The sequence below is a fragment of the Aphelocoma coerulescens genome, chromosome 6 (assembly GCF_041296385.1).
Source record: "Aphelocoma coerulescens isolate FSJ_1873_10779 chromosome 6, UR_Acoe_1.0, whole genome shotgun sequence".
Classification (NCBI taxonomy): Eukaryota; Metazoa; Chordata; class Aves; order Passeriformes; family Corvidae; genus Aphelocoma; species Aphelocoma coerulescens.
In genome coordinates, this window is record NC_091020.1 from 18,274,979 (window position 1) to 18,289,717 (window position 14,739).

General features: G+C 42.5%; 1 protein-coding gene across 5 annotated transcripts in view; it reads right to left on the reverse strand.

Annotated features, from left to right (window-relative positions):
• Positions 1-13,013, reverse strand: part of WASHC2C (WASH complex subunit 2C) — a 37,131-nt gene extending 24,118 nt beyond the window's left edge. For 2 of the 5 annotated variants that reach the window (XM_069019549.1, XM_069019545.1), the window contains exons 1-14: positions 12,930-13,013; positions 12,748-12,852; positions 12,174-12,338; positions 10,643-10,711; positions 9,730-9,900; positions 8,970-9,063; positions 8,527-8,585; positions 7,691-7,738; positions 6,346-6,450; positions 5,719-5,806; positions 4,447-4,515; positions 3,964-4,076; positions 1,678-1,750; positions 821-877 (exon numbers count right to left, since the gene is read on the reverse strand). In XM_069019549.1, coding sequence (XP_068875650.1) covers positions 821-877; positions 1,678-1,750; positions 3,964-4,076; positions 4,447-4,515; positions 5,719-5,806; positions 6,346-6,450; positions 7,691-7,738; positions 8,527-8,585; positions 8,970-9,063; positions 9,730-9,900; positions 10,643-10,711; positions 12,174-12,338; positions 12,748-12,852 — 1,216 coding nt within the window. In that variant the 5' untranslated portion in view covers positions 12,930-13,013. The other 3 variants (XM_069019547.1, XM_069019548.1, XM_069019546.1) reach the window with 3 other exon arrangements.
• Positions 13,014-14,739: the final 1,726 nt, after the last annotated feature.

The window sequence follows — 14,739 nt, forward strand, 5'->3', positions numbered from 1 at the left end:
TATGTAGTAGTCCCATTGTTGACATGTATCTTTGACCCTGGAGTAAAAAGGCTGTATTTGTGTACTTTCTACTCTAAAAATCATGCTGACTGAGGGCTCAGTTAACTCAGTCTTAAAACAGGCCTTTCTTAATAAAGGCCAAAACTTAATATTCAGGTACCTCCATCAACTGAAGAGCGTGCATGAATTTACTGACAGAAATCTTTGTCAGTAAATTCAAAAAGACTGGGGACATGTTTCTTTTCATTGATAGCTTGGATTCTGATATGAAACAGAGATCTTAATACAACTCTTTTTTATTTTTAGCTTCAAGTTATAGATTTGGTCCTTCCCCATGTATGCAGATCCTCCTAATCAAAACCAGAAAAACAAGACTGGTCCAAACATAGGAACTTGATGTTTAAACTGTACTTCTGCTAACCCAAGGGAATACGATCAAACGTGAAAGATCAAAATGCACTTCCTTCTCAGAGTACAGATGGAAGCTGTGACTGCATGCACAGCAGAATTAAGCTGTATAATATCAGTTGAAGTGACACATTCTTAAAAGTTCAGAGCACAACACTTGAAGCTGACAGTTGCTAATATCTGCCATCTGTGACATCTACCTTCAGAGCTCCTCCAGAATCTTTGATTATCCATAAAGCATGCTGCAGTTTAGGCTTAGCATGGTAGAAGCATCTGTATTTGTCATTAAGCATATGATCAAGCAATGCGGTGCTGCTGTATTTGGACAGTTCTTTCTTTAAAACCTCTGCAGTAGGTTTTAAAGAAAAGACCATTTTGTGCATGAAGCAATTGGCTATTGAATAAATCATACCTGGAAACAGAAATACTGCACCTGCAGGAACTTTCTTTAAGGACTTTGTAGAGGATGCTGAAATCATAGGAAGTACAATACAAATGGATGCACTTGTTTTATGCTGTCAAAGCCTTCAGAACTCTACCACAGAAACAGGAATCCAAGAAGTTGTCTGAGCTGCTTTTTCTTTCTTAACAGCTCAGAACTCTTTACGCATTCTTCTCAAACTTCTGGGCTTTTGCAAATATATTTAACAGTCTATTTTTCTTCCATTTAAACTCCACAGAACAGCTCTACTGCACTGAAGCTTATAAGCACATTACACGTTTACACACAGCATTATTTACAACGGTTCACATTCATGCACTCAATACCACTTCAATACAATACATTCAAAATAAAATGAAAAAATGGCTTAGTCTCCCAACACATATCTAAAAATTCATCAAATACAGTGCTTCAGGAAAAGCTCTGCAATACAGAATATGTGCTCAGAGTCCTTAAGGGTCTAGATATGCACCTAGTGAGAAACTCATGTAAATTATTCTGCAAGAAGAAATCTTTGCTCCCCTCAAACCCACAACTGGATCCTGCAATATTCACTTGAGAAGCAGGAACCCAGCACACGCAGAAAGCTCTGCCAACAGCAGTGACATCCTTTCAGCTCTAGGAGAGTAGGAGTGTGTAACAGATCATAGCGAACAAACACATGTAAAATTCAACACAGCTGTTCTCTGTTAAGGCTGGTGAGGAGAGGAGACTTGCTCTACAATTGCTACACCAAGCTTTCTAGTTTGGGAACAAAACAGTCTAGCTGCTAGCAGCAATAAATCACAGTATGGACAAGACTACAGGAGGCAACTGTTGGTTCTTACCTTCACTTACTGGGACTCGCTCCTCTCTCTCTTTTGATTCTTCTCCTTTTGGTGCTTCAGCAAAAAGATCACTCTAATGATAGATGAAAATGCAAAGGGGGGGAAGTGGTGAATTTGTTTTTGTAGGAAATGACAGGTGCTGATTTTCCCATATTGAATGTCCACTTCTAAGCCAAGACAGAAGAGGTAATCACCATTCCCATCTCAAAACGATGTCTGCAAATACAGACTTAAACCTAGGTATTCAACTGTTAACTTGAGTGTATACGTTCAGAAAAGCAGCTCTCTTCTAAAATTGAATTTACTGATCACGTCTGTTTGCTGAAGAGAAGGAATAACCTTTTATTTGCACATCTCCAAGGACTTATACTAATTAATCTACAGCTGGTTAGGTCTTGATTATACCCTTCTAAGCTTTCCTACTGAAGTTTATACAGTAAGGTTTGAGGGAAAAATTCAGGTCAGGACAAGTATAAAAATACTCCTGAACTTCATGTGGATAAAATGAATGATTTACACTGCTACTAAGATGTTAAGATACCATAATGGTGCAGAGAAATATATTACAGCTCCAAAGCCTTGCAGGACACTCACACAGAAGTTCTTGTGTTCAGGTTGCAGTGCCCTGTACCAATCTCCAACAATCACAGCCTGGATTTCCAGGAAACCTCCAGATCTTGTGAGTACTGACCACTTAAATTCTTGAAAGCCTCCCTCTTATGGGAATTGGGTATTAGAGGTTGCCTTCCTGGAGACTCAAAATGCATGGTCTTTTTATATAGCTTTGTAGAAGGAAGGCAAAACACTTCAGAAAGAGCAGGGGAGTGCAGGAGTGTGGCAGAGGTGTCAGTGATCAATTGCACATTTATCAGTTATTATTTGCCTGTTGCCCTGCTGTGCCTGCCTGCTGGTACAGTGTGGCCTCCTCCAGTGCACAAGGTAAGTGAAGCTAAGTCACCTTTCTGAGACGTTTAACTTTAGATAATGGAAAACCAAGAACAGGCATATGCAGGCAGGCAGCAATCACAGATAGATCTGCTCGGCTGTCCTGTGTCTACACAGATGAGGAAAGTAGTCTTAGTAGTAAGTCACCAAGAGGCAACCAGTGATGGCTTCATCCAAATTTGCACTGACACAAAGCTGTCTTGCACTATCAGATTATGTTTCTTAATGTTCTTTTTAAGCTATTGTCTGCCACCTAAAAAAAAGAAAGAACATTTTTTCAATAAAGACTGTGTTTGAATGAAGAGCATTGCACAGAACTAATCCCCTTCCCTACACACAAAGCCCCTGTTTGGTGCTTTTTGGCCATATTCTAGTAGATGGGCATGGGAAGCTTGAGAAACATGAGGCCTCCTTCCAAATTTTGGTCTAATACCTCCTCAACTCCAAGGAACACTTGACTTTTGTTCTAGTGGCAACAATGAACACAACATCCCACAAAAGCAACAACTTGACTACTGCTCTGGACTAACCTTGACTGTCACCAGTATCAGCTGCCTCAGAGACAATCATTTGCTTTACGCAGCTGTACTATCGCACTCTTAAATCTTAAGCACCTTGACATCAGGTTTCTACACCCTTTCCCATGCACAGTGGTAAAATAAGTTCAGAAATGCACTTCACACCATTTCTTCCCCAACTCAGCTCTAGGTACCACAGGAGTAAACTTAGGGTGAACTTTTCTTGCCAACATAGACATCTCAGGAACTGTAAAACAACTAGATGAAACAACACAGCATAATTGCAATAGGAAACTTTTAACAGTACAGAGAGAAACTCAGCAGCAGCAGTGTCCGCACATGGTACGTGAAAGATAAAGTGTGAATGGCATCATTCAGGGCTCTCTTTCCTTTACACTTCTCTGACAATCAGAGAGAGAATGACAAAAATCAGTATTCTCACAGGCATTTGAATAGAAATCTCCTTATTTAAAATAAATAAACTGGATGGCATTTGGTTTACCACTACAGCTGAAAGTAAGGGGCTGATTAAGCTCTCCTGGAATCAGAATGTGTCTAATAACAGAGCTTGAACCACGCTTGCATCTCTCATCAGCACCGCTGCAGAAGGGAGGACATTGTGCCAAGGCGAACGTAAGTCTGTCACTTGTGTAGTTCTGTTTCCCCACTGGAAAGCTGTACTATTCCACAACACCTGAATATTACCAAGCAACAAAATGCTGTTTGCCCTCTCTGTCTTCCAGAGGTGGGAGTTTTTAGGGATCTTTTGGTTTGTTTTTAGAAGAGGGAAACACTCCATTTTTATAATCTCCAGCATTCTCACCTCTTCATCATCAAAGAGGCCTGTTCCACCACTGAAGAGGCCACCCCTTGAACCAAACAGTGTGAAGTCCTCATCAGTCAGCTTAGGAGGCTTGAAGATATCGTCATCTTCATCTAGAAAGTACAGGACCTATGAGCTATGGTAAGACTGATCAAGTTTCAGGAAAGGGGATTAGAGACAACCTAAACAAAAATTGCTTTGGTTCCATCTGCTCTCTCTTATAAGCACAATATATACAGAGAAGCTGCTGAAGACAGATTAGGGTGTGCAGTTGCTCCAGAAGGCCACGTTAAAGGAAGAACTCTCACTAAGCCTGTTTCCAGCCTTGTTTACATGCACATCACAACCTAGATTTGTTTACACACTTGCCTGGAAGGATGCCCACTGATATCCCACCCAGGTTCTATAGCAGAGGCCACAATTTCTTAAGTGGTGTTTTACAATCCAGCCACAATTCAGAAACAAGAGAGGAGGATATCCTACCATCCAATGGAACTCTGACTTCCTTCTTCTCTTTTGGGGTTTTCCTTGTATTGGTTTCTGATGACAGAGCTTTAAGAAGAAAGTTTCAATGAAAAATTAATCCACCTTTACCTACAGTCTGAGATCAATCTATGGCAAAAAGAACCTAAAAAAATAGCAAATCAAGTTGACCTCTGTGTTTTCCTATGAATCAGCCTGATGAAGCAGTTCTATGAAATACAGTTTCTAAAACCAGTACCTAAAATTGTAATAGAATCATTCTGTCAGGCACTAGGGGTTCAACACAGTTGTCCACATGCAGACTAGTGTCACCTGAGATGTCAGAAAGCAACACAGTATTCCAGACAGTACATGTTCCACACCTTTGCAGAACCTCTGAGCATCTCAAATGGCTCCAGATTTATTAGTCTTCATTCAGCTACCAAAAGCAAAGCCAGAGTTTCACCTCCTCTGGCCTAACCATCACAAGGTTATTTCAATGACTGTAAGATTTCCCTGTAACTGAACAGGGTAAGTTGGTAGGTTTTATACTCTTGATATCCACAGACCTAGTTTGATTGAACTGTGGAAGAACACACACACACAGTTCCTGTCTGTTCATCTTCTCAATATTACAGGTCAACAGCAGGCCCATAAGCACTTGCCAACTCAACTTCAGCCATCTATTTTCAACTGCTACTTTGCTACAAGACTAAATATTTGAGGTCTCTCCCTTTGAAAGCAACACTAAAGTAAATGCATTATTTAGTCTGAAATATCATGAATAACAGTAGTGAGGAAAAGTTCCTCAAAACAGTATATTTAGGCCACAAAGAAAACAAACAACCCACACCACATGAAAGCCCCAATCTACTGCTTGAGATGTTTTCCATTGCAGAGCTCACAGAAAGACCACGGTGACCACTGGCTTCCACACACTTACCTGAAACAGGGGAAAGTACATGTGGTCAAACACGCAGAGGGAGAATCAGATTGCAGAGAAAACCTTTTCAGTAATGTGTGTTTTGAGAGTGACCTGTCTCATCTGAAAGCAATGTGTTTCCCACTATAACTCTCAGAGAATTCCAATTCAGTTCTCTGAGTTATGGCCAAAGAGTTTCTCAGAATACAACATAGTGTCTGCAGTTCCTCTTGTCAGGCTTTTACCTAATACATGTTCAAATAACAGATGTGTGTAACTTCATGTATTGTTACCCACAGCCTCCTGTCCCACACTTTCACGAGTCCCCCATTACTGCACAAGCACTCTTCAAAACTTAGGAGGTAACTTACACGAACGCTCTTCGTCCTGTCTGACTGGCACTTCTCCTTTGATTCGGGCTGCCAGCTCATCTGCAAATGATGTTGGCCTCTTCTTTTTCTAAGCAGCAGGGACAAATAACAGCATATTTCTTATATAAGATCCACTTAGCAACTTGATGCAATTGCAATTATAAATACTGTATTCCACGGCCTCACTTGTACAATATCTTGTCTAGACTTTGCCTGAAGCCCCCAGAAGAAGCAATACAGCTTTCTGTTAAGAAAGCAGAGATTAGGCATGCATCAAGAATAAAAAAAACCCTCATGATTTCTAGTTTCTGATGAACACATAATTTTTAATGTCACCTTGCTTTGTAACCAGGAGAAGCAAAAGGCCTTCACCTCACAAAAATGCAACAATCCATTTCTTAATGTTCTTGAAAGACAGCTTTGATACTTGCTTCAGGTGCAAGAATCCCCAAGTTTAAAGGGGTAAAGCCTGAACAATCATGTTAAAAGACCATCCAGGAGTTTTAGAGGCACTTTCTACAGGATTCCATTTCAGGTACTTGAGAGCTATCGTTATAATCCCTCTAAGGCCAGATTTTTGATACGGGAAGTCAAATCTCCCTCTCCCAAAAGGCAACAGTTACTCACAGGCTTTGTGCTTTCATCTAAGTCTCCATCCTCTTCATCCTCTTTTTCAGAGTCAAAGAGATCACAGCCATCATCATCATCTTCATCACTCATCTGGGCTATCCTCTAAAAAACAATTAATATTCTGTTCGCATACAAAACTACATCTGCTTAGATAAAATATTCAAATCAAACTTACTGAAAGGATGGGAACAGCCAATTTGGGGTACTTCACAGCTTTTGAAAGGTAAGGAAGGAGTGCCTCTAGCTCCAAGCAAGTTGCTGCATTCTCTAGCACACCCCACCCCCCTCTGCTGTTACTGAATGCTGCGACTGAGGACACAAAGGCTCCCCTCACAAGGAGTGTACCGCTACCATACACAAACTAAAGACCTGGTATTTAGTCTTAACACAGAAACACTGCGATCAACCAGTAAAAAAATTTATCATCTTGCACTATCCTTAGGGGGGACAGCAGAATGACAGACAGTACATGCTCACATCTTGGTTTCAGTCATGTCAATAAGAGGGTGAAAAAGATTAAGTGAACTGGATGAAAGTTGAGGGCTGGCACAGGCAAGGGCCCAGAAGTGAACTAAACCACCAGTAACACAAACATACTTGCTTGTCTTAAAATACATCGGGCATACAAAGTTACCCTATGAAGGTCAGCTTAAAGTAACATCTGAGTGCTTTAGCAACACTGTTTTATTAATACACAGATTTAGTAAGGGTTGCTTTTTGCAACATTGCTCTTTTGACATTAAATCACGTCAGATTGAGAATCCCCACATAAGTCTTTTGCAGTGGCACATCTAAACATGGTTAAGATTCCTTCTTCTAAAACCAATTATTAAAGTCAGGCTTGAATTTTTCCATCTCAATATTTCTTTTCCCTTCTTGTTCATTATCCAAATGGATATACTGTTCAAATATTTAATACTGTTCACATCCCTGATTTCATGTCATACCCAAACGGTACTGTTCCTTGCCTCCTGCACAGCAAGTTTAGAATTTTAATTATAGAACCAAATAAACCCACAGAAGCCTAGTTTTCCTGGGGTAGATTCTTTGAACTCTCTAATCTCCCAAGTGATTCCTGAGGAAAACACGTATCAGACAATGCCATCCCACATAGGCCCTGCATCTAATGACAGCTTGCAAGCATGTCTTTAAGCCTAACCCAGGCTCATTTTCAGAACACAGTGCCATCTGGCCAGGACCTTCCCATAAAAAGTTATAAAAATCAGGCTTAACAAAGCTGCCAATAGTTAATTGTCTAGAGCTCTCATCTCCTTTTTCTTGCATCCTCACTGTGTCACAAGTGTAAAGTCTTTCAGGTATCTACCAGAGTGTTTAACCATACCGTCTTTTGGTCATCTTCACTAGGGTTTCCGAATTCATCATCTGATTCCTGTAACACAAGGGACACAGAGGCAAGTATCACACATTACCTTGTCCAGTGGTTAAGGGAGAGGGCTCAGAAACTCTGAACTTGCTGAAGTTTGGACATTCAGGTCTCCTCACCATGATCTGACCAAGAAATTGTTCCCCCACTGCTGACCATTTTTACAAATGGAGCTCACTAGAAAGTCACTAATTCAGCAAAGACAGCAGGCTCCATGTGACTGCATCTGGGTAACTGAACAGGGATTTCACTTTAAGTGAGCAAAGACACCAAAAGCAAGCATCTCAGGAGAAAGGGATTGCTTCCACAGCACAGTTAGAAAGCAGAGACATCCCAGCCTAAGTAGGCAAAACATACCAGAAACTGATATTCCAATGCAGCAGATTTATGAGGCAAAGCCTGGAAGAGCAATACTTAAAACTTTAAACTTGTTCCTGTCAATCTCTATCCCATCCTTTGTAACTATAATTTACAACAGATTTGTTCTCCGTAGATGCAATTTTGGTAAGAATCTGATTTGATTCACAAAATTAAATTAGAGTGGAATAAAACACTTCAGTTTGAAGTATTCTACTTTAATAACAGCTAGAGCCAATACCACATAAATGTTCCTCTGGAAAGCTGCAGAGGAATCCACTGCACAAGAACAATAACAGGAAGTATACTTATCACAACCAACACATGGAACAAACATTGTGCAGTAGTGTCTTAAGAGCCAATATGAAAAAGCAAGGTAGTTAATGGCTTCACAGGCAAGGAATGTTTGTGCAAAGCAGCTGGTACTTGCCACTTACCTCCTCATCCTTCTCTTCACTGTCAATTACACTTCCACGATCACTATCTACTGATCCTTCTGATTTAAATGGAAACAAAAAAGATCAGACAGACACAGAACAATGTGGTCACCATTTAAGCGACTTTAAAGACTCTGGGAAGGAAACTAAAATTCAAGTGGGTAGGCAGTGGTTTGAAAGAGCTTTGAAAGCTGATGAAATTTTAACACTTTGCATTTCTAATACACAAAGCACAAGTAACTGAGAAGTTACTGCTTTGTATACTGGAAAAGTGATTGTTACAGCATGAAGAACATTTTTTTCCCCAGCTAATTACAGCTTGCATCTAAACATGCAAGAAGAACACTACGCAGGATAACCAAAGTGGTGAGTTAAAACAGACAAAAATCTTGGATTAGAAGCTAATTACTTGCATAGAAATAAAAGGTCATGCCAGCACACACCTTCACTAGAGAGATCTCCAAGGCCAACATCATCCTGTTCCATAAACTGCTGAGAGCCAATCAAGTAAGGTAAAGGTCTGTCAATATAGAGATCCTGGAAAGAGACAACATCAGGTCTTTCTGACATCTCTGAACAGCTCTACATGGCTAACAAAGATACAAGTCTTACACTCCTTGTTTCAACTCGAGGAAAATACAAGGTTGTTTAGAGTCCCACCAAACATATGCTTCAAATCAACATACAACTGTGTGGGCCAGCTGAGGTTTATTCCCCTCAACACCGTCAAAGAAAGTGGCTACTTCTACTTGTGTAGTCCCAACTTGTTTTCTACATGCCATCTAACAGAAGAATATCCTTGCAAAGACTTACAGGTATGACTCTTATCCCAAAACCTGAACCTTGGATTTTTAACTACTGGGACAGTAAAAACCACCCATAAAGATATAGTTTGTACCTAAAAAGCATGAAATTAGTATGTCCCACTCCCACACGGAATTGAGGCTTCCCCTTCCAAGTTCACTCCATTAAACTAACTTCCTTTAGGGTGCCATACCTTAATGCTAACCTAACTGCAAGACAAGCAGTCTACACAAAGAATAGCTCAGAAAGAGCACTTCTTCAGATGCAATCATCAAATTCTATTTTTAGGTGACAGGTTTAGGTAACATCAGCTTTACAATAACGCAGTGATACAGCTGACAGAAGCAAAAAGCAAACCCAAGAAAGCAAAACAAACCCAGCAAAAACAGGTCTCTGTACCTTTGGCTCAAGTATCAGTTCCACTTTTTCATTACTTTCTTCCTCTTCTGAGTCAGAGTTGCCTGCTTTGATGTCTAGCTGTTCAAATGCACTGTCCAGAACCTGCAACCCATAATTCACTGCTTCTTGAATTTTAGGGATTAGATCAGCTTCCTTCTGTTCCCGCGTCTTCTCCTTTAGTAACAGAAAGAACACATGTTCATTACACTTTACTTAAGACTCAATCTTACTGCAACGCACATACAAAAGTGTTAATTTCAAATTAGCACAATGAAAGCTTTTTCACTATAGGCATTAGAAGGACTATTACAGCTGGTGATGGGGTCAGCGGCTGGGCATACCCCACAAAGGACAATCAAAGTATTTTTTTTTGCTTAATTCATTTTCATCACTCCAGAAACAGAGATGTTTTAAACATCCACACTGGCACAGTATTGTTTTATTTGTGCTCCCAAACTATTAGGGGGGACATTCAGGGTATAATACACCCAGATTGCAATATATATATACACATATATAAAGCTCTATGAGCTCTATTTATTCCTAGAATTATTCCAGTCAGATTCTGCTTCCCCAATTCACTACCTATGAATCCAGTAAGGCAGCCCAAGGCCTTAATCCTCTTGCTGAAAAAACATGCATAACCACTTGAAAAATCAATGCATAAGTCTTGTCTGCTGGATACAGTACTGAGCTTGGGGAGGCCCTAAGAGATGATCACACACTGTAGTAGCCTCCAGTGTTACTGTCAACTTTATGTCTGAATGACATACACTATCCAACAGAGAGACTTCAAGGAGAAAGGAAGGAGTTTGGTTTGTAAGCTGTAAATGTATGCAAAGCAAGGTTGAAAATGATAAGGTAGACAATGGCTGGAAACATAGTGACAGCACTCAAGGCAGCTGAAGTTAACTACCTGCTCTGTTTTGTCTCCAACATCAGCTTTGGGAACAGGCTCTTCCACTTCTTCATCATATACTCTCTAAAAAGTCAAGCAAAATTAATTCACGTAAGAACAATGTACTACTACAGGGGCTAAATCACAGGTACCACCACAAAACATACTGTTAATGTGTAATTAATTACACATTAATTCATTACACATTAGAAAAGGAAGCCATGGGTGATGTTAAGCACCTTCATGCACTGAAGTCTTCACACTGAAGATACCATAGGCAGCCTCTCAACGCAGCTGAGGTAATTTAAGTCTGCCAACGTACTAACCTGAACATGTTAAAAAATGCACTGTTTTAACCCTCCCAGCATAAAGCTATTCTAGACACCTTCAGAGTGGAATACATAGTTTACTTAGAGGCTGTCTATTTTCCTTTAGTTTTCTGTCATTTCGTAGCTTTCTTCCGTACTCACAGAGACGGTTCACAACACCTCTCACATCCAGCTCTCTTAGCACTCTTTTGTAGGACCAGCTACAAGGAGACAAAGTGGAATAAAGTATCTCCCTGGAACCTGCAAACCTAAATCCAAATTTCAAACACAGGTGCAGTTATCCCCTGGGAAGAGACAGATCTCTCACTTACTAAACTGACAATCAGAAATGAAGACCTATTTCTGTGCACTTAAATTTGGCAACAAACAGCTGTAAGCACATGAGATTTAAAACATTTGGTACAAACTGTTCTCAGCAGAATCATTATGCTGAACAGCCAAGCTAGGTCAGAAGAGACACTGCAGCTCTGAAAAAACCCACTACCACCAAAAAAACCCCACAATACAAATCCAGTTTTTTATCTTTTCCTCTGCCGCCATCTTTCCAATAATAATGCCACGATGAGGCACGTATGGCCTGAAATAATGCTGATCAAAACAAAATACCTGATAAAACTCATGGTGCCAAAAAACCCTCCAAAAATCTGAAATACTGTTAAAGCTCTCCACCTTAATTAGACACGTGCTTCTAGTGCTACAATGTTGCAACAGGCTTTCAAGCCTAGCTTTATCTTTCAAAACAGAGATATCTACAAAGTGGCAACATTAACCAGAAAATATGATCATCATAACCACACCTAGTGGTCAACTGCTTGCAGGCCAACAACTTTAACACCAAATGCTTTTTGAGTAAAATAACACCATTAGGCAAATTTACAGCATTGTATTACGCTCCTCATATTTAGACAAGTAAGTGCAGACAAATGCTACATTCATGCAACTTTTGAAGATAAACCAAGACATCCCAGAATTCCCAACTCATTCATAGTACTAAAACCAAAACTCTGACCTCAAGGTCATGTATTCACTGAAAAGGCAAAGGGAACCTGCCAGTACTGGATAGTACATCACTCACAAGGGACTTAGGATATCCTTTAACAGAACACAATTAAAAATCACTTCATCCCTAAATCAGCCTCAGACTTGCCAAAAAGCTAAATCACTTCTCCACACTACATTAAGAGTACAAGTTTGATGTTGTACTAGAACACACTCACATTCTCTATGAACTGCGTGTTCGACAACATAAGAAAGTCATTGAAGACATTATGAAGGCGACAGTCTGTAGCTTTTGTTTCATTAATCAATCCATCCACTTGTTTTTTGATTTCGTGTGTCCTGGAAATGGTTTGCTGAGAGAACTCTTGTAGAAAACGCAGAAGCTGTTGACAAGAACAAAGGAAAGCAGTAGTCAGCAACCAACTCTTTTTCCTTCTGGCACGGTTTGTAAGACAGGCAGAACTGAGGACCAAAATACACACACTTTAGAATGAAACACTCCCACGCAAACACGTAAGATCAAGTCTCAGCCAATTCATTCCGCATCTCCGTTCGGGCCAACTCCTCATTTTAGTTTTCCTGCCCGGACCGGAGGGTTAAAGCAACGAGAGAGCCACCGGGCCCCAGCAGGCTGCGTTCTTCCTGCGGCGGGCCCTTCCCGAGATCCCCGGCCGCTCCCCGGCCAGCGGGCGGCAGCACCGCCCCGCACAAAGGCCCCAAGCCCCGGGGAGGCCGCGGCCCGCGCACCCCTCCGGCGCCGGGCTCAGGCCCGGTCCCGGCCGCACCGCTCACCCCGGCGTCCGAGGCCAAGGACCAGCTCTGGCTGCCCTTACGGATCTCGTCCAGCGACCAGGGCCGCTCCCACACCGGCGCGGGCTCCGCCGCGTCCCCGTTCATCTGCGGGAGAAGGACAGTGAGCCGCGGGGCCGCCGCCGCCGCTGCCGCGCCCGGCCCGGCCCGGTCCCGCCGCTCACCCTGGGCTCGCGCCGCCGCTCCCCCGCGGTCAGCTGAGCGCCGTCACGTGACCTCGCCCCGCCCGCGCGCACCCCGGGGCCGGCAGGGGGCGCCAGGCGGCGCGCGCGGCGGGTGGGCGGAGCCACCGCATCCCCTCCCCTCCCACCGCATCCCCTCCCACCGCATCCCATCCCCTCCCCTCCCACCGCATCCCCTCCCCTCCCACCGCATCCCCTCCCACCGCATCCCATCCCCTCCCACCGCATCCCCTCCCACCGCATCCCCTCCCACCGCATCCCCTCCCCTCCCACCGCATCGCCTCCCACCGCATCCCCTCCCCTCCCACCGCATCCCCTCCCACCGCATCCCATCCCCTCCCACCGCATCCCCTCCCCTCCCACCGCATCCCCTCCCACCGCATCCCCTCCCCTCCCACCGCATCCCCTCCCACCGCATCCTCTCCCACCGCATCCCATCCCCTCCCACCGCATCCCCTCCCCTTCGCTCCCGTCCCGTCCCACCCGCGCCGCAGGAATCCCGCGGTTCCGGGAAGCGGCGGGAGGTGGGTCTGTCCGCCGCCGCTGTGTCCAGGGTCTGGCACCCGTCGCTGAGACACCGGACGTGGCCTGTAAGGGCCATGTGCGCGGCGCGCCCTGCGCTACGCTGGGAACAAAGTCGAGGATAGCAGGAGGGTCTGCAGCCCATCATTCCCCACCGGAGCGCTGCAGCGGGGTCTGCTGATGCCCAGGCTTTCAAGTAAAAAGGGACCTCTTCCTCCTATTTTTCCTACTGAAGTAAGTGCAAGGCTTACCGTAAGCCAAGTAAAATCTCCTTAGCTTTAAAATGGATGAGCCTTAGTAAACCCACGCCAGAACTGAGGATTTGCTGGAAGACAACACACTAACATGAACAAATACACAGTGCAAATCGCCAAACTGGAATTCAGTTATTTATTCAGTTATTATCCCTAGGCCTTTAGAGGTAAAACACCCCCACTAATTTCCCCTTTTCTTACTAATTTTTTTTCCAATGGATTAAAAAGCCTTGTCATACCACTGTATTTCCTATGATCTTTGTTACAAGTGAATTCATGAGAAAGGAGATGACAATAAGATAACCTGTTCTTCCAAGTTGTAACTAAATAATCCATTGGCAATAATCAGACCTTTATATTAGCACAGGGAGTTTATTTATTTATTGCTTTTGACTACATTGATACCACTCATGAGGAACCTGGGCATTGACTGATCTTACTAGAGTTCTCAAATAAGAAAAAACAGGCAAGATCTCCAAGTTCTTATATATTGATCTAATGGCTACATTCAGATACTGGAAATACATTGCTAGATAAGGGACACAGAAACTTCTAAAAGCAAAGTCTCATAATATTCCTTTCAATTCTATTTTTCTGTGATTCTATGACAAGATACCATTACCGAACTGGCTCAGACCTTCAAACCTTCAAATGTAAATAATTTTATTATACTGATAATGAAGCAGAAACTAACAAAGGACAAGTAGAAAAATATTAACCTAGGCTGGTTTCACAATGTCATGAGCTAGATAGTTAAAAACCACAGATGGGATTAATACAAAATTATTCTCAAAGCCTTTTAGTGTTTTGCAGTAGTTTCTTCCTCCACAAGATTCCAACAACCAGAAAAGCTTGCCTTTAGTTATTTTCCATATTCACTGACACATGTAATTAAATCCTTTGTTGATAATGCAAAGCTCTACTTTCACAGAAATTTGTGCATTATAAAACATGAGATCTATGTGCTCTTTGTGCACTGGTGCTGCGAAATGTAGGGTCTTAGCATTGGGCAGCTT